The following is a 27,316-nucleotide window of genomic DNA, read 5'->3' as shown; positions in this document are numbered from 1 at the left end:
TGATCGCCTGAAGGCTCACACTGGGTCAACCCAGCCTCGGGAGGATTGGATCACACCTTCCATAGGAGTCAGCTGTCAGATGGTGAGCTGCACCTGCTGTCTGAAGCAGGGTGGGCCCGCCACCGCCACCGCCCGGCCAATGCTGGAGCACATAATTATTGCCTCAAAGATGATTATGCTGTTTACTCATGCCCATACACACAACAGATGACTGTTTCACACTCCCTGCTCCCTCTCCCCCGCCTTTCTGTGAAGGCGTTTCACCTAGTGATGAGGAAATAGCTGCAGCCAACCAACATTCAGCACATCCAAGCAACAGGTCTGATGCCAGAAATGACCCGTAGCTATTAGCTGTTCAAACATCCCCCTCCCACATAACTTTATTTCAATTCAATGGGACCAGTGAGAGCTGGTTTAATCTACAAGGCGCAGTGTATTCCAATGAAAAATGAGAGCTGCCTCTATGGCTTTGAGGCAGATGGAACTATCAGTCCTAAACAGAGATGTAGATTTACTGACTTGACAGTTTTTATTTGGCTCTTGTTAAGAAAAAGTCTTCTAGTAAACAGACAAAAAAAATCAACCTTGATAGAAATTCTAGAAGAAGTACAGCTACTTACATTCATGCATATAGTGGATGGTAAAATCTAAACTGTTTAATTAAAATTTTCATATTTTGAGTTGTTTCTTCCTCTTTTCAGTCTGACAAATGTTCATGACATGAATCCTTTGTGCTCATGTCAAGTTTATGTCAGTTAAGGAGATTAAAGTAATGTTTCTGGAAATATAATTAGTTTTGTTTACATGGGTATGAGGTTTTCTCATGATGATCACCTGCCTGCACAAGATAACAGTTGATTGTACATCATAAATAAAACCTTGTTATTTTATCCCATCCTTTCTTTTCATGGCTGCTTCAACATGCAACTTTCAGAAAGCAATAACTTTATAGTGGTCAGCTTATTCACAAAAATGGACAGTTAATTTTTACTGATGTAATTTGGGTTTTTTAATTTTTTATTATTGTATATATTTGTCTGTCTTGGTTAACAAATAAGTGTGCCCTCTCACATGTTATCCATGATTCTGTGCATTTGATAGATCAATAAGTAAATCAAAAGTTTCTTCTTCTTTTCAGTCTCAAACAAATGTTTGTGACATGAATCCTTTGTGCTCATGCCATGCTGATGTCAGTTATGAAGATTAAAGTAGTGTTTCTGGAGATATAATTAGTTTTGTTTACATGGCGTGGGTGGTACGTTTTCTCCTGATGATCACATGCCTGCTCAAGATAACAGTTTTAAATAAAACCTTGTCATTTTACGTTATCCCTACTGATCATGGTGGCTTAAATGTACAACCTTGATATTGAATTTGAATATATTTTATTTGATAGGGACGATGCAATTTAATACAGTTCCAATATAGTATGAAATTCATATGTTGAACAACGTGTGTAGAACTGCTTATTTTCAGCTCTTGTCCTTAGTTGGGCTTTTATATACAGATGTATATAAAAATATATGTTGTTATTAAAATATTGACATTCAAACATCATAACACACTATAAAAATTTGAGGCACAATAAAATACATTTACCACAATACACATACTACAGTACATATACTACAATACATACATCACAACTTATACCACAATAATAATATATTCATATAGCACCTTTAAAAGCAGAGTTTACAAAGTGCTTTGACAAACAAAGCAAAAGCAGAAATTTGACACATACAAGGCAATACAACAACAGAAAGCCAAACAGTCCTATTGAACACAAGTGCTAAGAAACTAGGGTAGAAGTAAAATTTCAATATAAGATTATACAAACGGACCAAAAACAACAAAAGCAATGAAACCACAAATAATAGGAATAGGAAAAAATAGTACATTAAATAGGTAAAATAAATAAAAATAAATAAAACGATGACATCACAACAAAGCAAGTCTATAAAAATTAGTTTTAAGAGGTGATTTAAAAGAAGTCATTGATTCACCGAGCCCTATCTCACATTACACATATTGCAACACATACCACAACACATATGCTAAAATACACACGCCACAATATACTTACACTAAAATCCCTTGGAAATGTTCAGCGCAATTAAGAGAGTGTACAGCTTTGGTATGCTTTTAGCCAACACTTGACCACTTGACTAGAGTAAGCAGTAACTGTACAGGTGAAATATTTCTTAATTGTTTTCTTAATAGATTTAAAGATTTTTATTGTGGAATTTTATACATTTGTGTGACTGTGTTTTTAATCAATAAATAAATCAAAATTCAGACTTAAAAGACTGATAAATGCTCTTATTTTGATGTAAATGTGCATATTCGAGTTAAACAAAGGGAAGAGTGTGTTCAGGTGGATTAACCTTTAAATGATAAGTCAAACAGGTAAGTGCGCTCAGAGGAGGAAGGAGGAAGTTTTTTTCTCTGGTTAGATTGTAAAACTTGTTAATGCACAGTCTATATGGGTAACACCCCCATGCCCTCTCTCCCTCCCCTTTCCAGGAGCCGTATTGAGCTGTGGGGCTGGGACATTCCTGGTTTGACGACCAGCTTCGCCGCTGCCATGATTTGCTGAGCAATTCGACACTGGCTTCAAAGATGCGTGTGTGGAAGAGGCAGCGGTAGAGAGAGACGGAGACCGAGAGCTGAAGGAGAAGTTACAATAACGGACAGACAGACGCAGCAGAAAGTGAGTGAGGAGCGCAACGAGCCGGGACGTAACGCTTTTTATCCAAACACGCGGACTCCAAACTTCCCAAGAGAAAACTCCACTACCTCAACTCGAGTTTCGACCAGGGGAAGTTGTCGCACCTTGGCCCCGAAGCCTGCGCTGCTCTGCGCGTCTGAAAACTCTCTTCTTCCCCTCTCTGCACCTCTGGCTGTTTTCATGTTCCTCCCGTCGTCTCGCGCTTTGAGCCCGTGTCTAATGGAGGGCCCAGTACGGATTTGCCTCCAGAAGAATGCGTTTTGCTGCTAATTCACCCGACGGCTCGCAGCTTTTGCCCTCCTGCAACAGAGGTAAGGACGGAGGCAGACAGGGGGGAGTCCCGGGCTGGCTGGCTGGTTGGCTGCGAGCGAGTTTAGAGAGGCTTCGGTGTGCGCACCAGGCCAGCTGGTCTTCTCTGGGAATAAAATGAAAAAGTGACGTTCAAAGAAGCAGGGAGCTCCGCGGTGCCAGTTTAATCAGTTTTCCAAACATTGTTGTGTTTTCTTAACTTTGTATTGTGGTGAAAGTGGAGAGAAGCGGCACGGAGAGCAGTACATCCTCCGTCTGTGTGTCAGGCTGGGAAACGGTGGCACCCGTGTACGAAGATTAATATTATGTTCTTGAATTAACTGCACATTATAGACTACATCAGTAGTTGCATGGACATTACACTCTGACTCCAACCTTACTTTCATACGTCAACATTTGCTCCTTTAGGTTCATATTACCTAATTACAATGACAACACTTTGATTACTGGAAATGAAGTTCAATGAAGTTTCAGGATATGAGTCTGGGCTATAGTTTGGATTTTTTTTTTTTTTTTACTTCAGGCTTTATCTTTGTTAGATTGTAGTCTGCAGAGAGAGAGAAAACATGCACAATTGAGTTGGATTTTTGTGCAAAACCATGCATTGTATTTTTCTAAAAATGTACCAAAAAACATTTAGACTATATTATTATTACTCAGAAGTTATCTGTTATCTCTGTGCATTCTGATACAACTCAGTGTACTTTGTTGTCTGAGGTGAATGAAATCCATGAATATTTGTTTGGTAAACAGCTCTGGAAGGCAGAGGCACTTCACTTAACATCCCAGTTGAAAACAGATGGCCTGCGGCTGCATTTCTGCTTTGAAAGATGAAAGAACATTTTGAGATATGGCAAATATGTCCCTCCGGTGACACACTGGTGTCACAGTCATAAAAGGTGAAAATGGACTGGGGATATGTGAAGCATTGCTTTGTTCTAAAGATGTACTTTTATTATGGATCCTCTTTGGGAGCCAGCTTTCTGCTACAGTTACCACTGTGCAGGAATATGGTGGCTTAGACTAATATTTGAAGTTGTGTTTTTTTTCCTCTCTCCAAAGACAGAAAGCCTTTATTGTTAAAGATAAATCCCCTGAGGATGTCATAAACGTCAGCTTGGTAAATCCATGTTGGTGTTGCTGTAAAATTTGGCAAGTGCACAAATGACAAAAGCAACCCTACCTGTCTGTGTGAATGAAGGTGCCATTGTTTACTGATTTGGAAAGTGATTTTTTGCTGAATTTTGTTTTCAGATGAGTCTAGTTCCACATATGATAAAAAAAGAGCCAAAATAGTGGATGGTAAAAAAACAGTAAATATGCATAATGTAGTCTGATCAAGATCATCTAACAGCTTTTACTTTGTTGCTGTTGGCTCCATTTCAAATATTTCTTTAGGATCTCACTCTTCTTTCAATGTGGGAAATACTTCAAAAGCAAGAAACATTTTTGATGTGTCAAAAAAATGCTCTCTCTAACAGTAAAGGACGAAGTGTGCAAGTGTGTGCATGAGCTATTCCGCTTAGGTCTTGTTGTGTTGTGATCTGCACCGCTGCACTTCAGGAACTTCGAGGAAGACAACTCAAACCTTTAGTGTTATTGAGTCAAATACCAGCTTTTAAAAAATGTACATGGATTTATATTGTTAAAATCTAAATTTCTTTCTGAAAATGTCCAATGATCAAAGAAAGTTTTTTACATTGTTACTAAAAACATTTATTTTGATCAAAGTAGATCACACACCAAACATGCAGATATACATGTACAAGGCACCATATATGTTGAGGATTGTGGACATACAATCATTTATAATCTAAGATTAGATTTGACTTGGTTTAGCGTGTCAGAACACAAATACATGGAATGGCAGAGTAAAAGTGATAGTAATGATGTGGCTGCAGAGACAAGCTCCTCACTTACATCCCTCAAGTAATTTCCTCTGTCTACTCTTTGCCCCGATCATCAGAGCTTCACAGGGACTTTTGTTACATAGGGGTAACTCTGAGAAAACTGAACACTTATTGAACAAGTTATTGAGAACAAAGTCTTGAATCCCTCTCAAATGCATGACATCCAGTCAGAGGGACACACATGGCTGCTCTCAGATAAAACACTTTCAAGTTCAAACAGTTGCTCATGCATTGTTGCGTCGGTGGGGGACAAGAAGACACTTCCGATGCCTTTCAAATCCTTTCAGTGCTCCCCAATATTGGGTGAGCTTTTGACAGGGGCAGAGAGAGATTTGCTCTTTGTGTTCAGGCGCGGACGCTGACGGCGTTCACTTTGAAAGAGCAGTCCTCCTTCAGAGTTTGAATCTGTTTAAGGAATTTTTTGGGGGGGAATGTGGTGTAATTTTGTTCCCTCCAACCTGCCTCATTCTAACTTAATTCAGGCTGTGATTAAGCATTTTTCCTTAAAGACCTTTCTCCCTTGCTCTAACTACTGCTGCATTCTGGTCAGTCTGCGGGGAAATTGGTTGTCCTTTGGCAACTTGAGCATCATGTTGTTAGGCAGTTTCATCATAGAAAGTATAAAAATACTCTACAACAAAACAGACCCATAAATCTAAGCTACAATACCAACAACGGCTGGATTTAAAGCTGAACATAAAGCATGTGGAGTATTTTTAGTCCAACTGACCATGTGGGATTTTCCCCACAGTAACTACATATTGGAAATGTGATGGAAGTAGACAATGACAGAGCCTCGGAGTCATGTTTTTGTTTTCACAACATTTTTTGTGACTTTTAGGGGAAATTAATAAACCATTAGTGGCCCGGCTCTTATCAGACAAACCCGAACAAAGCACAACTATGCCATTAAGCGAGCTCAAATAATGTTTGGCCATTAGGGTGCTCGATAATGATAAACACATGTTGCTGTAGGAGAACTATGTTAAGTGGGCAATTTGAATGTAAGCACGTGTAATGATACCAGCCGTTGCTTTCATAATGGCTCTTTGATTTTTTTTCTGATGCAGTATTATAATCACACAACCACATACACGCCAACAGTGACAAATAATTGTTAAGTAGTAGCAGTAGAGATCTTGTGTTTCCATGGTAATGATAAGGCTTTATTTGAGGTAAAACCAGGAAGTGAGGTTAAAAAAATCTTTCAGTTTTTGTCATTTAAATCAAGACACTTTTTCTGATAATTTGGGGCATTGTGATTGGCATTTTTCACTATTTTCTTAGAGTTCATAGAATGAACAAAAATCAATAACCCCAAAAAGTATTAGAAAATAATAGTCAGTTGCACCTACTTTCAGCTAAAAGAATTTCAGTGACGGTTAGGTGGATGAATGTCTATCGGAGGTCAGTGTGGTGAGAGAGGGTGTGTCTAAACGAGTGACTAAGTGTATTTTGGGAACCTTCCACATTCTCCTGTTTTCTAGGCCATACAGATTTAAGGGCCAGGCAGCAAACCTCTCAATAAAATTGAAATTAATTTAAAACCTACATCTATGTGGTTTAGTTGTTTATTTGTTTCATGCTGTGATCTGTGATTGATTACCCCAAAGGATCAACCTTTGGCTGGGAAAAATCAGCCAAAGAGACTCATGAAACAGGAGAAAAATCTAATTTTTGAGCAGCCACCTTATTTTTCATCATCGTCACAATATTTTGACAGCTGTAATTAGTCCTTTTGTAGATCTCTGATGGCTAATCCATTTCAGCTTCTTAGTATAATAAAGTAGTATTTAGTGGACTCTTGTATGGTTGGTGGTTGACCCTCCAAGCAACTAAAAAACTAAAACCTGGTTTGTTTTGAACCCTTGACACATAGCCATGCTTTTACTCTCATTGCTCAGGGATTGAGTCATACTACATCTCTTTTCCCATTTTCTAATGCTGGCCTTTACTCTGCGAGCTTCAGCTCCAATTCGTCAAGGACAGAGCCAGAGATCAGGCCCCATTAGATGGACAGAGTGGAGTTTTGGGCAGCATGCCAAAGAGCCCCCATGTTCAAGGAGCCAGGGGGTGCTGATTGACAACACCCAGCAGCCATGAGCAAGGGGTTGATGGGAAAGATGGTCAGGTCGGAGAAAGGGTTTGAGTTCTCGTGACTGCTGGGTTGGTGAGTGCACCCTGCAGCTGCAGTGCTAACAAAAAAAGACTTTACTTTCCACCCTCCGTTTCCCTCCCTAAATTTATTCTAGGGACAAGCTGTGAGTGGAATTGGATAAATTGAAGCTGTGTTGAAGAGGCCGTGAAGGCAAGCGCAGTAGCTGAAGGTGTCACTCGTGTTTACATGAAGCTGTCATTAGTAACACTTCTTATCTGCTCTGAGCTCACACTGTCATTATTTTAACTACACAATGCGTATGTCTCTCAGTGGGACCCCCTCCCCGTTTTCTACCATGTCCCCCTACTCTGACAGATGATCCAAACAGCCCGGCGCTGACTTGCTTTACTTTGCAAGCATGTTACTCCAGCAGGTTACAGATAGGCTGCATGCTTCCTCTGGTACAACTCCTCTGAAATGTCAAAGGTGAGCCGACTGTAGCCTGATGTATACACCAGCTTTCAACAGATGGTCATATTGAGTTTCTAAAAATTCAGAACCTTGAAGGACCTGAAACTAGATAATGACTTTCGAGAGATTTGAGAAATGAAATGAGAAACATCAGGGTGTAATTGTTAAGACAAACAAACAGTGTTTAGAGCAGCAGAAACAGATGTTTCCAGCCAGCCACCGAAATGCAGCGGGACAAAACCGTACAGGCTGGAGATAGGCAGGCAGAGGAGGTCTGCTTCTTCTCTGGAGAGGGCTTGTTTTCTGTTAACGTAATGGAAACGCAAGCCTCAGCTAAATATGTATGTCTGTGTTCTTAATATGATAAGAGAATGTAAACTAATACCACACACAGCGCTATTGAGGAAAAACACTGTGCAGGCGGGTACAGATAATGAAAATACCTCAGCAGCAGATGGACCCTCTTTGATAAACACTGATTTTTACTGTAGGATGAAATCTTATATGTAGAGGAAAGACCAAAAGACTGCGACAGACTGCAAAATACTTTGGCCTAAGCCGCTTGAAGCACACAACGAGTCTTTTTTAGCCACACGGTTTGAAGTATGTTACTTATGCCTTTTTATTATGTGCTTATAATGATTCGAGGGAGTGCTTTTTGGCATGTGTAGCTATATGTGTCTTTAACATGATGCAGAACCGCCACGTGCATGAGAGGAAACAAAAAGTTACCCAAGAAAGTTCGACGTGGCATTTTGCACAATACTTGCCTGTCGCCAAAACCAACAATTTTTCTCATAATTGTCGAGCAAATATATGATCAGACCCATTGTTCCACAGCCTTGTCTCATGTAGTGCTCATAATGATTCCTCAGCCCCAGGGAAGATTTCAGGGAGTGAACTTCTGAACCAGACCCTTGCTGACAGCTCTCACAGCAGAGTATTTCAGAACATTAGAGGGGAATTTTTTTTTTTTTTGCATCCTCAGCGTCTTCCTGTTTGCAAGATTCATTTCTTTTTCCCTTCCTGAAACTGACCCTACTAAATATGCCTGACTTAGTGTGTCGCCTCAGCGCGGGCCCCTAAGAGTTAGTCTTTTCTTCCTGAATCTGTGAGCAACCACAGCTTTCTATTTCAAATGTTGAACCAATAAGTCACATCTGACATGGGTTTTCTGCGAACCAGAATGTGTGTGCTGTTGAAAAGCCAGCGCAAGGATCAGGCAAGACTATATTAAGGCAAAACTAGTGGCTGGCACTCCCCTCCGGCTGACAAACAGGCTACTTGTTTGAAGGGCTGTTTTTCTCCCAGATGAGAGTGTGAGGCAGTGTGGGTACTGCTGCTGCCTGCCTCTGGGCCTGTGGTTATGGGTGCCATTTTGGGCCTTCCCTGCTACAAGATTAAGCCCCTTAGGGAGCAATGGAACCCCTTATTTATGACAGATATTCAAAGTGAGCGCAGGAATCTGAGTCGGAGGGATTAAACATATGGCTGGACCTCAGCATTGTTCTGGGAAGATTGTAACAGATACTCACCATACTGCAGGCTGTATTTCTGCCTTGTGATGAATGAAAACACATCTTTGGTTTGACTGACACTAATCAAGTGAAGTAAATCATCTCTTTGTGGTGTTCCTACAGTAAACAGTAGCAAACATACACAGACCTATGCACTGAGATAACATGGTTTCTGTATCATTGCTGTGTTTTGATCTTGTCATGAGGTTGTGTTTCTTTTGGTGCCATCAGGGCACTATGTCATCTGCCAAAAGCTCTTCTCACCTCCAACACCGCAGCAATGAGCAGCCTGGACCCTAAATATGTTGCAGAGGTTTTTTTTAACGCTTTGACCAAGAGCCAGAAATGGAAACCTAGCCGGTGTGTGTGTTGACGTATCACCACCAAGTTTATTTTGTGATCACTTGATTGCCGCACAACAAGCGTGGAGTGTTACATGGCGAGACGGATAAACATTTAGACAAACTAAATAAAGCATTTACACACTCTGTTTGGGACTGCGTATTTATCTTTGGGGTCCTCAAACTTGTTCGTACAAGGGAGCTGGTTTGTTTGTTTGGGTTTTTGCAAGAGATTTGTGGAGTTGGTGAAGAAGACTAATTATATTTTAACCTTTTTACATGTGTTTGTTTTTGTTCTGCTGTCTGGCTGTGCAGTTCAGGCAGCACTTTCTGTCCCGTAAATCTTCCCCCTGTGAGTATATGACCATCACTCCATTATATTTGGAGAGTCAATTTATCTTTCTGAGAAATGAGAATACTCTGTGTGTACAGTACTTTCTTTCTCACGCCTCTCAAGTGACAAACAAAGAAAAGGCAAACACCCTGAAAGCAGACCAGTTTTATTTCTGGTTGGTTTTAAATACTGACTTTGCAAAACTGAGTTTCTTGTTAGGATCTATTTGGATGCCCTGTCATTTTGTTTTCATTGCACATGTTTGAAATTACTTTATTTAATATATGTTTTAGTTTAAAAGTACTTTTGGTCGCCAGCCAGGGACCTATCAGGAGGAGACTGAACAGAAACTGTTGTCTGCGTCTTTGCCGCTTGTTGCCGTAGAGACATGGGCAGTGATGGAATCCAGGAGAGCTGGGGAGGGACGAGAGACTGAGGGGAGAAAGGGTGGGGGCAGCTGGATCGGATCACTGTATGCTCTATGTTAACAGCCCACACAACAGCATTTAAAAAACACAGATAGTGCCTTGACTCCCCCAGAGAAGGTGGACATTTTCAAGCCATTTGGCAGACTTGTTAATTTTTCCCCTCCCTTGCATCAATGTGTTTTCCCATCATCTCTCTAATCAACGCTGATATTGAGGAATGTGAATCTGTGGCCCTCCTCTGCTTCGGTGCCACGGCTGCACAATCCCAGCTCCCCTCTTGCCTGGCGTGATGAATCAGACTCTTGGCACATGTTGGAGATCAGTGTTATAACACACCCTGCGGGCAAGACGGCCTTCTTGTGCATTCCTCCTTTCCATCAGAATTACCTTTTCGTCCGAGCAGACGTTCCCCTGTGGGCTGAAAGGCCTGTGAAATCAGCCGGAAGGGCCCAGAGAGCTCCGACAATGGGGAAGGGTTGTTAGTTACATGCGCTTTGCAAAAGGTCTCGAGGTGGCCTTGTATAGTGGCGATACCCAGGGATCTGTTTCCAGTGTCCGAGGCCGCTATTGAGTTTCAATCCTGCGGTTAATCCCGCTGTTCAGGACCTTGGGAAACAACCGTACCTCCCCACCCTCCTGTCCCTCCCCCTCGCAGATTCCCAGGAAAAACAAGACATTGCAGAACAATCTCCAATTAAGATGGGTCTAACGTACTGTACCATTCAGTCCCCACTCTCTCTCCCCTGCGTCTCAACCTCCCTCCCTTTCTCTCCCCATCTCAGCTCTCTGCTTGTGTCCTCGGCCAACAAGCCTCGGGGTAGAATTAGCGCTGTCTCCCAGGTCCCGGCCCTGGCACTTTGGGAGGGTCGGGCTTTGGTGAACGGAGATGTTTGGAGGAGAGGAGGTGAAGGGAGGGGTGGATGTGTGTCCTTAGTAAACAGGGCTTTGTGGGATGTGACTGTCTGATCCCTGGGGGCCTCTCCTTTCATTCCTCCTCTCTTCTGATCCCACACCACGACCGTGTTGTCAGGGCTGTGGCGTCTCTGGGTTCTGGGACCTGCTTGGCCCCGTCATCACCCTGCGCCTTCCGGACTGCTTCAGCTCTGTCCTCCTGCAGACACATAGACAGAGACAGAGACAGAAAGAGAGAGAGAGGGAGAGAGAGAAAAGCAGCAGTGTCTGAAAACTGCCCTTGAAGATGAATCTCATTTGGTTTCTGCAGTCACTTTAAATGATTTATTGAGGAGACTTGCATTAACTTTCCGCAGGATGTCAGGTTCAGATGAGGGCAGTCATTCTGTATTATGGATCGGCTAAACCCTTTGAATGTGATTTTCTCATTGTAAAACAAAATCACCCCTCTTATCTCCCCTCTTAATTCCCTTATTTGATTCCAAATCATGTCTCTCTTTCTTTTTCTCTCTTTCTCTCCCCTTCTTCAGCTCACTCCCCTTCTCTTTGTCTGTTCCACTTTTAATAACGTCTCAGTCTTTAATCAGACAGAGTTAGGCCATACCAGAGGCCCAGTGTTTCCACTCATTAGTTTCCTCTGTGGCCCCGGGCTGCCTCAGTGGGCTCACCCAGACCAACAGAAGAAGCCCATAATGGTCCCCTAGAGTCTCCTCTCTTAGGAGGCTATTCCCAAGTTTTTTGGGTCGAGCTGAATGCAGTTAAGCTGAATCATCAGTCAGTTTTGGCAGACATGGATGCGAGCTCAGCCATTATCTGTACGTCTATCTCTGAGCCAAATCAAGAGGGAGGAGAAATGAGTCGGGGCTTGGCAACTTTTCACCTCCTAGTGAATGTTTCACCTCTTTTTACCCTCATCTCCTTTTACTCCTCTCCCAGAGAGTTTTTCTTTCTATGTTCTCTTGTATGCTCCCCCTCCCCACTGCCTCTCATCTTCTTGTTTTGAATTTATCTCCCATCTCTTGTGTATGTGTCTTTCTCTGTCTCTTTATGTGTGTCCGTCGTTCTCTCTCTCTCTCTCTCTCTCTCTCTCTCTCTCTGTGGAGCTGAGGAATGTGCACGCTGCAGATCCTCTGTCCGTGAGATGTGGTGCGAGTGCAGACAGGTTTGGGGTATAGCATGTGAGTCAGCTTCAGTGCACAGGTCAGATTAGACCATCATACCAGAAAAGACTTGCTCATTTTCTTACACCCCACTGCTCCTTCACCCTGAACATCTTTATCTTGAACTCTGGGCTCTGTTCAGTTCAACGCATTTGTTACAATTCTCTTTTCTGAAGATGAAACTGTCTGATATATTGGATTTTTACCACCCTTACATCGACTTCAGGAGCAGGCAGGATTGACGTTTGACTTTTATTCAGCTGTGTGCTCTTGTGAAGCAGAAAGGGCCAGGCCCCAGCCTCAGTCAGCGGCACCAGTTGTGACCTGTTCTTCTCCTGCCCTCCAGGTCTTTGATGCTCCGCCGCGTTGCTTTTGTCCCTGTTTACCCAATATGACAGGGATATGGGCCAGCCCCTCATGCGGGCAGATGGGGCTTTAAGTAGTTCCTGCAGAGAGGAGGCCAAAAAGAAGTGCAGGTGCTAACCCCCCTCAGAACTTGAACCCCTGAGGGCAGCCTGTCAGTGTGTTTATTTTCTCCCGTGTCATCACCAGGGATCCCTCTTGTCCTACCAGGGGATATATGGTGCTATTCCTGTGCCTGAGTTTTGTATAACGCCTAAGATGAATAAAGGTGCTGCCTGTCAACAGTATATCTCTACTATGGATTTCTAGGTAAGGAAGCATGATGGAAAAACTTTAAAAAAAAATGCAAGTTACAAAGATCAACAAGGGGACACAAGTTGTTTTTTCTTGCTTTTACATACTTGAGCCAGGTGTCAGTCAAACATTTCCCAAACATACCTGGGTCAATCCCCCCACCCCCACCCTAAAAAAATAGGAACTTTCCCACTTGAACTCACTGACACTAACCTCATTTATTTTCATAAACTGTCTCTGTGTCTGCATATCAGCTTTCAACGGTGCAGAGTCTGTTTTGTATGCTGGATGTCTCTTCAATTTTCAGCCGGTCGATCCCGTCTTGAGAATGGCCATGCATCTGAAACACAAGTGCAAAAACAGAGGGTAACACAAGATCAGATTTGGGATAGGAGGAGGAAATCTGGAACACAGGCTTTTTTCCTTTAACCCTTTGAAACTTGGATCATCATCAGTTTTCTTGTGCTGCGTTCAGACGCCTTCTTGAGGACTGAGCAAATTGGTCTGATTTCTTTTGAAAACATTGGGGGAAAAAAGGAAATGACCAGCTTGGCACAAAATGTTCCACAAATTGCAAGAAATTAGTGAAAGGTCACAAGACAATTACTTAAAAATTGATAAAATGTAATGGTTATTAAAAAAATATCCAAAAAATTAGGGGATATGTCTACTTCTAATAATTTTATATTTAAATTAATATTATGTTATTAACATAAATTTAAATTATGTTACAGAAAAATATAATAAATCCATTTTTTTTCCAGCACATTTTTAGCCTTTTTGTGTGTTACTGTTGTTTATTTTCAGGTTATTTTCTTGTTAATTTTTTCCACACATTTTTAATTAATTTTTCGGCCATTTCTTGTTAAGTTGCCCATTGCCTTTTCTCCATGCTTTTGAACAAAATCAAACTATTTTACTCAGGCTGCAAAAGGTTAAGTAGTACAGTCTGGAGTTTTGAGAAGGAGAGCAGAGGAGTGAGGGAGTGGGCTGGCTGCAGATCAACATTGGACCAGAGGAGACGGCTCTCAGGCTGATCAGACTTCATTTGACAGGGACTTCCCTTTCGTCAAATGGCCACTCCAGCTTTTGTCTGGGCGTCTGCTCAGGAAGAAGCAGGACTTGCCTTTCCATACAGCCGGTGCTGCCAGCATCAGGATGACTCTCTGTGATGGGGGATACAAGATATCCTCACAGTGTCTGTCTCCACTGAGGTGGCTTCATGGTGGCGGATGTTAGAGGAAAGCCAAACAGATAAGAAGCAGGAATGATGCCCCTGTATTTCCTCGTTGAGCCAGATCGATGGACCAGATAGGCAGCTGTGTGTGTGTTTACACAAGGGCACCCAGTCGGGGCTGTAGTGCCTAACTGCTACTCCCACTGGGAGGAAGTAACTGGTTAAAATGAGACAGGGAAAGAAAGGTGAATACAGAGGGCCCTGTCTGTAGTAACAGAATCGGCTCCGGTTTCTCATCATACCGTGTGCCAAGGTGCATGTGCTTGGCTCTGCATTTTTATAGCGCTGTTGTTATTATTGTAATTATATATCATTATTCCGGCAGAGAGAGAAAGATAGTTTCCACTGATGATATGGGGGCAGTGTGCAGGGCCTGTTGCAACTCGTGGGATGGAGAAAAGCTAGCCTCGAAGATGTGGGTTTGATCTGCTTGAATGAGCGTGCACACTTAAACTGGAGCCTGAAGTGCCGAGCGTACAGCACATACATTATGTAGTATGTTCAATCCTGAAGTGAAAATTACAGATTGTTGCACGTTGTTGCAATTCAGTCAGAAGCAAGATGAAGTGTAAACTTTTGTGGAATGACAATGATTGTGTTTTTACCCTTTTTAAAGTTTCTGTTAAGCACTTTTACACTTGTTTTGTGTGGAATGTTTGGTAATGAGTGTAAAAACGGTGAAAATGTGTGAGTGAAACAGAGGGAGCTGGAGGTGACCTCTGTGGGCTGGTCCAGGGCCACCAGACACCCGCTGGTCCACCCTCTTTCTCTGCTCTTCCCTGACCTTTGACCTTAGGGTGAGAAGGGGGCATGGGCCAGGAGCTGGGAGAGTTTATTATTTCCTGCCTCTTCTCTCCTCCTCCTCCTCATCTCATGATGCCCTCAGAGAGGGAGAGCAAGATGAAGAGAGTGAAAATGAGTGCATGGATAAAACATCTGTGTATCACTGGTGAGATTATAGAGGAACAAACATTCTACCAGCATCTCTCACCTCTCAAATAGTGCTGAAACAATTAATCAATCAACAGAAACATATTTTTCTATATTGAGATGGTGCAGAATAGTGTGGTGTAAGTGTGGTGATGGACATTTGGACAGAGTCAGTTCATGATTGTGGATTTATAGTTTAGTATGGAGAAGGGGTCAGAGTAGACACGCATTTTTCTTCTTCCTACTTCTTTTCAGACATGAAATGTAAAGTTTACGTATAATTTACTTATTGAAAATCTGTTATTGAAAATCTGTATATATATTTGTGTGTGTGTGTGTGTGTGTGTGTGTGTGTGTGTGTGTGTGCGTGTGTGTAACTATAATTTTTGTTTGTGTTTTTAGTATATTCAAGTATATTCAATTAAAAATGAACTGACAATAGCTTTGGTAGGTGATTATTGGCTCAGGCCATTTATCAAGCAAAATATGCAGAACTTTTGCTTTTTCCAAATTGTCAAATGTGAAGATATGCTGCTTTTCTCCACTTTACATAATTGTACATTGAATGTCTTTGGGTTTGAGAGACAATTTGAAGAGATCAGATTGGAATATAAGAAGCTTAGAAGGGCAATTTCCACCTTTTAAACACATACATTTATTAATTGCAGCCCCACTGGGACCAACTTGTTATTTTCTAGCCGTACCGCACCTTTGAGAGAAGGCTAAACACACTGACCTGCTTTAGTGTGAAGCAGATGAAACAATGTTTAGGTTAGAGAATGAGGGTTAGAAACCTGTTCGGCTTCACCAATCTCACCCAGACATCATCCTTTTAATTTGACCCACCCTTCAGCCCAGGTCAGCCCTTCTGCTAACGTCTGCGAGCCACCGAAGCGCCAGTGTGAATATCACAGCTGGACGGCCATTGTCCCTCCGGCCTCAGGCTCAAACCCTGGTAACCAACCAGGAACCTGGGATCAAAGCTTTCTCGGATTACTCTTAGAAAAAAGGAGGAGGAGGTGCCGCAGTCGGAGGGGGTCGGGTTGAAAAGGATAGAGGAATGCTCCTAATTACGTGCCCTCCAGTGTGTCTGGGCCTGCACTTCAGGCTACAGTGAACCTATGAGGAAGCAACACAGTGTGACAAGAGAGTGATATTAAGAGTGAGGCGACAGTCTCTCCACGGCCACTCCATTAGCAGGAGATCTCAGCAGCCCAGTGGGAGAGAGAAGCAGGGGGGCAAAGCGGCTGGACATTCCAGCCTCCGTGGAGACACTGAAGTGGGTGAGAACAGGGGTCCAAGGAGAGGGTGGGAGGTGGAGATCAAGGGGTGTGTAAAGAGGATGTGTCGTGAAGATTAGAGGGATTGACGTACAGGATTCATTTGGAACCTTATAGATTTTTTTTCCCCTGCACAGATCCCACCTCTGAAATCCTCCTCTGGCTTGTTTAGTCATTTCTTTTTTTGTCTTCTTTTGCTCATGTGGATGCTGTCATGTTTCCACTCAGAGCTCTGTTTTGATGTGTTTTTCCTCTCCTCTGTGCAGGTTTGCTGGACAGACGAGGGCGTGCGCACTGGGCAACACGGCTGCTGGCAGGGGTCAGAGTGCACCATGGACAGTGGCCTAAGGGTCCTCCTGTCCACTGTGCTGTGTCTCAGCCAGTCCCTGCTAATAAGCTGCTCATGTAAGTTGTCATTTTACTCCCATCTTAACACACAGAAGTGATGTGATCCCCTAAAACTATTTGTTTAAACCAAAAACCATTATTTTTATATTAACAATAGAGCAAATGATTGTGTAATGTGAAAGGTCACCCTCATGGTGATGACAGCACAGAGGTAATCACTAACTCTGCAGCTCTAAGCAGCTTTCATGCATGCTTTCATCAGTTTCTAGCAACAGTGTGGCAGCTGTTTCAAGCAAAATAGCTCAGATAAACCCAATCTGCGCTACCTTCCAACACCAAGCAGTTGAAGAAAGTGGCAATAATAGCAGCTGAAGAGACAGATATTTTTCTGATTATTGGAGTCTCTATCTATCTATCTATCTATCTATCTATCTATCTATCTATCTCTCTATCTGTCTGTCTGTCTGTCCATTGCTCAAGATAATTCACAGACCTTGTTATGAGCAATTGCACGTAGGAACAATTTTTTTTCTACCATACTATGCCTGCCAGCCGAATTACTGTGCAGAAGGAAGCGTGCAGCTACTGCTAACTTACTTAGCACCACCACTGAGCTTGATAATGTTATAGCTCAGCTGAGGAGGACGACATTGATGTTTACACCTCTCTAAGCACATGCCTCAAGTTGTAGCTTGACAGAAAGAAAATAGTTCCCACATGTAACTGTTTACCAATAGATCTGTGGATTATCTTGAGTAACCAGGTCATGAAAAAAAACATTATTTTTTTGTATTAAATATCTGTAAAGCTATCTCCATGGTTATGCGGTATTTCTCACTTACCTTTCCTTTGAGCACCTCTATTTTATTGCGATGGGCTGAGGCATCTGCATGAGAATATGTTTTATAATTGATGATAATGAAGTATCCATAACAAAATGATTGATTTAGAAATCTGAACCTGTTTTTTCTGTCTCCCCACCAGCTCAATATTTCTCTTTCCGCTCTGAGCCTGCATCTTTGGTCCAGAGTCAAGGCTCTGTCGCTCGTCTGTTCTGCTTAGTAAGTCCACCATCAGCAGTGGTTTCTTGGCGCTTCAGAGGCCGTCCCCTGGACCAGGACACCCTGCCTGGTGTGGAGCTCAATGGGGGCTCCCTCACCATCTCCTCCCTTAAGCCCAGCCATGTTGGCATCTATCAGTGTGTGGCACGCTTAGACCATGGGCCAGCCATTGCCAGCCGCCATGCGCGTGTGGCTATAGCAGGTACGGATACAGAGAATTACCCTTCTGTGTATACTTCTACTCACTTCAAAGCAGAGCGCTAAAAAAAGAGGAAGTTGCCTTGAGAAAAGGAAGGCCATTTTGTGCGTGTTGAACACTCAGAAAGAATGCCTGTCGTCGGCTGCCTGCTGCTGAGCGGCGGAGGGGAAGGAAGCAGTAGGAGTTTGTACTCGGGCACCCATCCAAATGCCTCTTGACCAGTATCCTTAATGAGCCTTGGGCTTTCCTGTGTGGTGTGTTATGTTCCTGCTGGGATGCTGCTTGCTGTTGGACACTACACTACAGGGTTGACCCTGATCTGGAAATGAATCAGGCATGAATAGAATCTCTTACTACAACAATAAACAAACCCAGTGATCCAACACAGACAGCTCAACTCAAGTAGCGCTGCTCGCCTTCGTTCCTGACTGCTGATATTTAGCTTTTATTAAATGTCTAATATTCTGCAAAGAAAGTGAGTTTAACTGAAGGAGTCTTCTTTTTCTTTGTCACTGCAGAAATATCAGAATATGAAGATGGCCGACGGCGGTCATTATCAGTGCAGGAAGGCAGCACTGTTCTTTTAGAGTGTCCTCTACCACACAGCGTCCCTCCAGCCCTTCCTAGACTGAGAGTACGAGGGGAGCGGATAGAAGTGTCAACAGGTTTGTTTGAGACCAGTAAAGAAAATGTAAAGTTTCTTTTTCTAAACAAAGAGAAAAAAACTCCTGCACATGGTCCTGCTTACTGCTGACAAATTTATTGAATGAAAATGAATGATTTTTCATTCAATCAATATGTCAGCAGGAAGCGGAATAGTGTGCGGGAGTTTTTCTCTTTGTTTAGAAGTTGCATCCTCCTCCAACACACCTGTCACACATTCTGTGCACAGATTATATTCAGAAAGTTTCTTTGAAAAAAAACAAAAACATTTCAGGTTTTATTAGGTTATTTCAGGCAATGCTGAAAGTCATTGAGCAGGACTACTTGTGCATCAGATGTTCTGATACCACTTTTTTCATCTAGATACTGATTCTAATACCTGAACTTGTGTATCGGCCAATATGGAGTAACAATCCAATAAAGAATTAGCAGCTGTATACTACTGAGCCTGAACGGATGTAAAATGATTGCTATTATTGCTGTAAGATATGGCTCAGGTTAAACTCAATGAAGACCATGAACAAATGCACACAGAGAGTGAATGTGATAGGAATTTGCCACATTGCTGACATTTTGCAAACGGTTTGCATTTCACTATTTACCAGAGGTCAATTCTTCTTTCCCGCTGTAAAACAGAAGTTGCCATTGGCTGCACAGTGCATCTTACCGTGTAGGCTAAACTTTTAGAGCGTTGAAGAAGAAATGATTTCCAAAAAAACTACTGTTGTCTACTGGTGTGAAATTACATAAAAGTTTATTAATAAACTATGTGGTATCGATTGGTGCATTGCTTTTCGTACTCTCTGATACCTGATCAAGCATTTTAGTGAGTATCGGAGGCATTTACAGTACTGGTATCAATACTGGAACAACTTTAGCATCAATGTGATGACATTTCTTGATTTTCTTTTTTTTCTGACAAGATTTATCAAAAACAATCATTTTCATTTGGTTATTTTATATATAATTGTACAACTTCAGAAAATGTATTAATACCACCATATAAAATCATATGTACTATGATTTAAAAAAAATCATTCATTTTATTCCTTTGTTGTTTACCTGCTCATTGTGTAACACACACACACTATCTTGATACTGTGGATGTTCTCTGTGCCATCACTGAAACTGCTGTTTCACTTTTTTTCAGATGACTATTTAGTTCTTCCGTCTGGAAACCTCCAGATTATCTCTGTTTCAGACCGGCACCAGGGCATGTATAAATGTGGTGCTTTTAACCCTGTTACTGGAGAAACCGTCATGCAGCCTCATGGTACTAAACTGTCAGTAAAAAGTAAGTCTGATAACGTTTACTTTAGGATTCCGAAGTTTTGATATTTTAGCTGTGTTTTCTGTTATCGTCTGCTAACGTGGCTCATTTGTTTGTTTAGATTCAGACTCCTCCCCCTCAGTGCGGATAGTTTATCCCAGTGCCCCAGTGACTATTTCGGTGCAGCAGTCACAGTCGCTGACGTTGGAGTGTATCGTATCTGGTAGTCCAGCACCAGCAGCCAGATGGTTTAAGAACGGTAAGGAGGTCACACCAGGACCTTCCCACCAACGACAGCATAACAATCTGGCCTTTGCTGTGGTGACTAGAAGCGATGAAGGGAGTTATACCTGTGCTGCAGAGACCAAGCAGGGGACTGTGATCAGCGCTAACTATACTGTGAATGTTCTTGGTAAGTAAAGCACATTGAAGGATGTTGCGGTGTGGTGATGGTTTGCAGCAGACCTCATGGAGATGCTGATCTTTCCCCCTCTTCTCCACAGAGCCTGTGTCTATCACAGAGGGCCTGACCGACCAGCTTGTCTCTCCTGGCTCCTCCACTCATTTTACCTGTGTAGCAAAAGGAAACCCTTCCCCAAACATCACCTGGCTGTTCAACACTGAACCCATCACACCATCAGGACACTTTCAGATCTCTGGATCCTCGCTTGTCATTACAGACGTGACATCACAGGATGAGGGTGTGTTTCAGTGTCTGCTCGACAACGGTATTGGCTCGGTGCAGTCATATGGAATGCTTAAGACACAATCAGGTATGCATCAGTCATCTTCAACTGATTTGTTACTTGGCTTCCGCTGTGGAATGTAACTAAGTACATGTACTCAAGGATTGTACTTTGGTACAAATTTAAGACACTTGTACTTTACTTGAGTATTTTCTGTTCATGACACTCTATATTTTTACTCCATTATATTTCAGAGTGAAATTTTGTACTTTTTACTTCACTACATTTATGTGACAGCTTTAGTCTCTAGTTACTTTATAGATATATATTTGCATTAAAATCATAAGAAAAGTTTATGTTGAAGTTGATACAAGTACAGCTGAAATGATTACATGATTAGTCGATAAGCTGATTGATAGAAAATGCATTGCCGACTATTCTCTATAAACATTTAAGTGTTTTTCTATTTTTTCAAATTTTCTTTCTTTCTTTCTTTTTTTTTTTTTTAGATTTGTCTACATTGGATACACTTTACTTTTAATACTTTAAGTACATTTTCCTGATTATGCTTACTTACCATTATTTGAGTAACATTTTCAATGCAATTTAAATGCAAAGTATTTTCAATGTGGTATTAGTTGTTAATGGTATATAATATATAATAATGAAATGTCCAAGATCACGCCAATTTTTAGTGGGTTACGAGATATTTTCAGTATTGATTCATCTTTCAAAACTGTTTAAAGGTATACAATGCAGGATTGTTGGTTACTGTTTGTTAACATGCCAACCAGCTGTGAAAGTAAAAGTCACCCCCAGATTCACAGTCATTATACATTTCGCCTTGCAGCTTTTGAGTTTTTGGTGCTGTGTCTCTTGGATGCCTGCTGCTTACAGTCTGGCACCTGGTTTTTATAAAGCCCCGACTTCACCTGAGTGCTGGTGGGGTGGGGATGCACACCCATAAAAGTGCTGAGCACAAAAAATTAGAAGAAGAGCAGAGTCTCTGCAGAAATATAAATTTCCAGATACCTTTTCTTGGGTCATAAGTAATGATTTAGAGGGATTACTTCTGTACAAGATTACATACTGTTCTTTAGGAAAATTCTTTACAATATATTTTGAAACAATTAATCAGTTAGTCTATAAAATGTCAGAAAACAATATAGATCCAAAAGCGACATCTTCAAATTGCCTCTTTAACCCAAACAACTTTCCAAAACGTCATAATTTGGTCGTCTACAGCAGAGCCCTCCATTGGTGTCTCCAGTCATCCCGATCCTCCATGCATCTGGTTAGCTTGCCACTGCTTTCTGTTCCTGCATCTTTCTTTAGGACATCTAAGTATGTTGATGTTGGACGTCCTTGCGAACGGTGTCCCTGTGTTGGCTGCCACAGCACCAGTTTGCTGGCTCGGAGCTTCCGGTGTTTTTGGCAGTGACCAGCAAGTTTCTGGATATTATTTTCTTTCGCCCATCCTAGGCAGTGACGTGCACGCAATGGTCGATGTTCAAATAACAGTCATTTAAAATAGTCATAATCATCAATAAATCCTCACATTTGAGCAGCTGAAATCAGAGAGCGGTTGGCTTTTTTGCTTGATAAATGAGTTAAACAAAAATTCAAATTGTTGATTTTAAGTCATTCTGCATTTCCCAATATCCTGTTTAATTTCCCTTTACCAAAGCAAGACAAAACTGGATTCAGTGCTGCATTGCCACTGTACTGTAAGATCATGACCAACCTCACGACATGTACGCTGTTGCTGGAGGCCTCACAGAGCTTAAGAGTTTACAATAGGGAGCATTTTAAGAATTGCCACTTTATTGTAAATTGTTGCAAAAGCTGTTGCTCGTGTTGGAAAGGGTTAAGGCATCTTACCAGGCGGGATCCCTGTGTGCCTGCGCATACAGTATCTGCAGGGAGTCCTTTCTCTTTGAGTGTGAATGTGTGTGTGAATTTCAGAGGGCTGGTAGGAGAGGCTTAGCCAAGGCCGCCCGCCTCCTGAGCCTTGAACTGAGTTTGAGCGTGAGAGTGAGCTTTGTGCACGCCGTCGGGGATAAGCCCCCGGACACTGGAATGTAAGGAGTAGCCATGGAGGGTTATGACGAGGACCAGACCACCCAGCTGTCAACATCATACACAACTGCCTTTTATTTATTAACACATCACAACACCCCCCCTCCTCCACCACTCTTCCCCAAGCCTCCCCTCTCCTCCCTCCCCAGCCGCTCTACGCCAGGGCCCCATTCCTCAGCTCACCCCTCTATCTGCAAAATGATTAATACGGCTACATGTGGTACATAGGGAGTACAAATCAGACAGGATCAGCCGGGTTCACTGCAAAACATTTGCTCCCCGTCCACAGACTCCAGGAAGAAGAATGAGAATTAATATCTTTTGTGCAGATATACTCAAAATATGAGGCTGATAAGCAGGATATGCCAAGCAGAGGTAAACTCTCTGAGGTCAGATTGTGTTCAGGTTGTTTTTTAGGTACCAGGCACCAGAGCTTATCGAATGCCCTTTGCATCAATGTAAACAGTATCACTGATGTGATAAGTCTGGTATTAAGTAGTAATTCATCACAGAGAGCAATTTGAAATGTGTTTGATTTTCTGTTTGTTGTTTTCATCACCATGACAACTCCCCGCTGTCATCCGTTAAGTGAGATGCACCACAGTGGAGATGTAGTGTCCTTATTCCATCATGTGATTGGCTGTTTTGTCCTAGATCCCAAATGACAAAGCTAGAATCCCGCCTCTAGCTATTAGTGCTGAAATGATCATTTGATTACATGATTGACAGAAAATGCATCAAGAATAATTGCGGGAAAACATCAATATGTCATTAACCTCTTGAAACCTGGATCGAAATCAGTTTCCATGTGCTGTGTTGAGATTCCTTTCTCAAACTATTTAACCCTTTAAACCTAAGCAAATTGGTTTGCTTTCTTTTGGAAACATGAGGAAAAAGGCAGTGAGCAACAAGAAATGTTCTGCAAATTGCAACAGATTAGAAAAAGGTTGCAATAAAATGGCCTGAATATAATAAATTCATACATATATTTTTTTAGGACTTTCGTGGGTCATTTTCTTGTTTGATTTAGTTTTTCTCTTTTCTTTTGTTTTTTTAATAAACTTTTTTCAGGTACGTTTCTTGTTACATTATAATAATAATAATAATAATAATAATATTATTATTATTATTATTATTATTATTATTATTATTATTATTGTTATCATCATCATTAATTTCCTGGTAATGTCTTGTTAAGTTGCTCATTGCTTTCTACCCTTTTTATTGTTTTGATTGTTTTTTGAAAGAAGTCAAACTAATTTGCTCAGGTTTTAAAGGGTTGATAAACTGTTCTCTGTTCTATCATTGCTCATAGAATATCTTTGGGTTTTGGACTGTTGGTCTGACAAAATGAGCATTTTAAAGACATTTCCTCAGACTTTTTTCCCTATTTTCTGTTATTTCTAAACCAAAGGATTAAACAATGCATCTTCATAGAAAAAAAATCATTGTTTGCCACCTCCTCGCAACATCAGGAAAGAGCTATTCCAGGCAGTCAGTCAGGAAAATTAAGAAAATACATTCACTTGTCCTCCAATAAGCCGAGCTCTGTCCAAACTGAGACTCTCGTCTCTGTTAGTAATCCCCCGTGATTTACTTTCATATTTACTCCCAGGTTTTCATTTTTAATGTACTGACCTTTTTCTGGGAAGGACCTGGCAGTGAATCTCTGTCCAGGTATAGCTGCACTTACTTAAGATATATCACGCCTCTCCATCAGGACTGTAAGGACGCCGTGGCCTTAATTGCCTCCTCCTGTATCAGTGTGTCGGAGGAGGAGCCCCAGCTGTGGTTAAGCTATGAGTCAGAGCTGTGGAGAGGGCAGAAGGAGGGAATGAGCAGGAGAGTGTGCTGGGCTGGATGTAGTGCCGGGGTTTGATTCTCTCCGGTATTTTAATGGTTGGTGTGTGGAATGTGTGGCAGCTGGCTGCAGTCCCAGGATCAGGTCTAGTGTTACCAGCTCCGGGCCTGTTTGTTTTACAAAGTGAACCGGTGCCGCACACAAAACAGCCCAAAACTGGACCCAGGACCCCGCAGCGTGCCCCCTGTGGCAAGCCTCGCTGCTTTAACCTCCTTACTCACTTGTTTAGGTTTAATATTCAATTATGATGCTCTTTGACCTCAGTGGTGTGGCTCAGAGTCGAGCGGTCCCTGCTCCTGTGGGCTGTGCTCAGTGTCCTCCAGAAGTCTGTGAAAAATTCCACCCAGGCTCTGCCAAACCGGTGTCAGCCATAATAAAGCTCCCAGCTTGCATGATTCGTCCAGGTGGACTGCTCTGGCTCTGGCGAAGATTTAATGAAAAAAGCAAACAAAGCATGATTATGTAGTGCTGCGGAGATCCAGGTTTTTCTTGTTATTTTATGTAGATTAAAAAGCTTGTTCCAAATGTAAAACTTTCCAGGACTGGCTGTCCTTTGTGGACATGTAGGGCCACCTCAGTTAGTCGTTGACTGAGTAACTTTGTTGCCATTGCTTCAGCTTTCATTACGCTGTGCTTTCTCCAGTGACCCGTCTTTTTAATCTGGCAGTGTTGATACATGATTTATCAGTTATATACAATACAATATATTGTGATGCAATAATGTGACGATTTGTATTTTAGAGCTAAAAAATATTGCAATATGAGTTAAATCTGATTGGTTGTGATAATTAAAGGTGCTAAGTGTTATTTGCATAATCCCACAAGTTAAATAGCTATCAGAAGTCATGTCTTAATATCTAAATCAGTCTTTGTTCAGCTGTCTACATTTGGAGACGGTTACTCCCAAGAACAGTCAGGCTTTTCCTCTAAATGTCGAGACATTTTTTCCATCAGTTTAGTTTAATCTTGACAAAGATATGTTTGTTTAAAAAAGGACTACAAGTAATGATTATTTTCATTGTTGATTAATTTGACGATTATATTTTCAATTAATTGATTCAGCTCTTTGGTCCATAAAATGTCAGTAAATGGTGAAAAATGTTGATCAGTGTTTCCCAGAGCCTGAGATAATGTCTTTAGATGTCTTGTTTTTTTCACAACTTAAAGATACTGTGTTTACTGTCACAGAGGAGTAAACAAACCAGAACATATTTACATTTAAGAAGCTGTAATCAATGAATTTTGACTTTTTTCTCTAAAATTTACTCAAAAAACATCATCAAATTAATTGGTTATTGTATTAATAGTTGAAAAATAATTGACTAATTTATTTAGTATAGAATAGTTTTATAAAATAATTATTTTTCCCATCTAAATGAGCCAATTAAGTGCATTTTGAACTAAAACCTCTATGAAAGGCTTATTAAAAGGAAAAGTAGTGAAATGTGAAAGCAGGTTTTTTTGCACATTTTCCATTTATGTAGAAATAAACAAGACATTTAATCACAGTTTGCTTTTATTCTAGCTGTAATAAAATGACTATAAATCTGACTGAACTGTGATCTAACTCTTGTTATATTTTAATAATGTGTTGATTTCTCTTTCTGACAGATCCACAGCTGGACTCCACAACTGGTGTTCTGCTGGAGGCTTCTCCATCACTCCACCCCATGCAGAGCGACGAGGGCCACGAGCGCTTTCTCACCGAAAATGACGATGGCGACACGATCAACCTGCCTGCTGACAGGAGCAGTGACCGTCCGACTCCAGAGGCGCCGATCATCATCAGCCCGCCTCAGACTCACAAGCCTGATGTGTACGACCTGGAGTGGAGAGCAGGGCGTGACGGAGGGAGTCAAATCAACGCCTATTTTGTCAAATACCGTAAGGTGAGGGGAAAAATACATGGTGCCATGTTTCACTTCTTTCTTGCCATCGTCTTCGACAGATTTTAGTTTTACCACAAACACATGACCTTTTTTTGGAGTGCTGTGCCTAAACCAACTGAGAAGGGGTGAATGTAATTTGCTCATTAAATAAAGATGGAAGGGCCAGGACCTGAATTGACTGATTTATTTCCTGTTTAAATCCCATGTTTTCTTCAGTAATAAGCTCACTCTGACTATTAAACTGCAGCGATACGAGTTAAGACTTTGCTGGCAGCAGGACTCAGTTCCGCTGGAGCTGGAAATTGTGACAGAAATCTCACAGGGATTGTTTCTGAGGCTGTTCCCTGCCGTTATTCAAGCTCGGAAGGAAAGAGAGTGAACTGTGGAGGATTGCAGAGCGACACATGATTTTGTTTTTCCCTCTGTCATTTTTAGTAATGTGTTTGTGTTTGTCTCTGTGTGTGTGGCCTTTCATCTGTATGTGTGTCAGGTTGATGAAATGGGAGCAGTGGTGGGGAGCTGGCACACAGTTCGTGTCCCTGGCAGTGAGAAGACCCTGCGGCTGTCGGAGCTGGAATCCTCCAGTCTCTATGAGGTGCTGATGGTCGCTCGAAGTTCAGCAGGCGAGGGCCAGCCAGCCATGCTCACCTTTCGCACCGGCAAAGGTCAGTTTAACCACGGGCTCTCAACAAAATAACACTTTAACTGCTCTTAATAGCAATGTACCTTCACTTCCTGTGTGTATTAGGCTGTTAAGTGTTTCTTCTTGTATTCTTGGGATGAACTGACTACTGGAAGACCCCACATCACCACTTTCCCAACACAGCTACAATAGAGAAACATTTTCAGCTGCCTTAAACATGAACTGTAAATGTCAGCTTTTGGTGTCATCTTCTCCAAGTTAAAGAGCATCTGGTTGTTTCCGGACTCAAGACTTTGCACCGA

At 41.8% G+C, this 27,316-nt stretch overlaps 1 protein-coding gene across 1 annotated transcript in view; it reads left to right on the top strand.

Annotated features, from left to right (window-relative positions):
* The first annotated feature begins 2,534 nt into the window (after positions 1–2,534).
* Positions 2,535–27,316, top strand: part of cdon (cell adhesion associated, oncogene regulated) — a 40,623-nt gene continuing 15,841 nt past the window's right edge. The window contains exons 1-9 of the mRNA XM_088079203.1: positions 2,535–3,042; positions 16,582–16,720; positions 17,648–17,926; positions 18,442–18,588; positions 19,737–19,880; positions 19,978–20,268; positions 20,360–20,629; positions 26,094–26,371; positions 26,862–27,036. Coding sequence (XP_087935329.1) covers positions 16,648–16,720; positions 17,648–17,926; positions 18,442–18,588; positions 19,737–19,880; positions 19,978–20,268; positions 20,360–20,629; positions 26,094–26,371; positions 26,862–27,036 — 1,657 coding nt within the window. The 5' untranslated portion in view covers positions 2,535–3,042; positions 16,582–16,647. The remainder of the gene's footprint in view (positions 3,043–16,581; positions 16,721–17,647; positions 17,927–18,441; positions 18,589–19,736; positions 19,881–19,977; positions 20,269–20,359; positions 20,630–26,093; positions 26,372–26,861; positions 27,037–27,316) is intronic.

Source organism: Plectropomus leopardus, chromosome 6 (genome assembly GCF_026936395.1).
Source record: "Plectropomus leopardus strain MGB_pleo_1.0 chromosome 6, ASM2693639v1, whole genome shotgun sequence".
NCBI classification, from domain to species: domain Eukaryota; kingdom Metazoa; phylum Chordata; class Actinopteri; order Perciformes; family Serranidae; genus Plectropomus; species Plectropomus leopardus.
The sequence above is the reverse complement of the archived record's forward strand: the minus strand, read 5'-3'. Positions and strand labels throughout refer to the sequence as shown.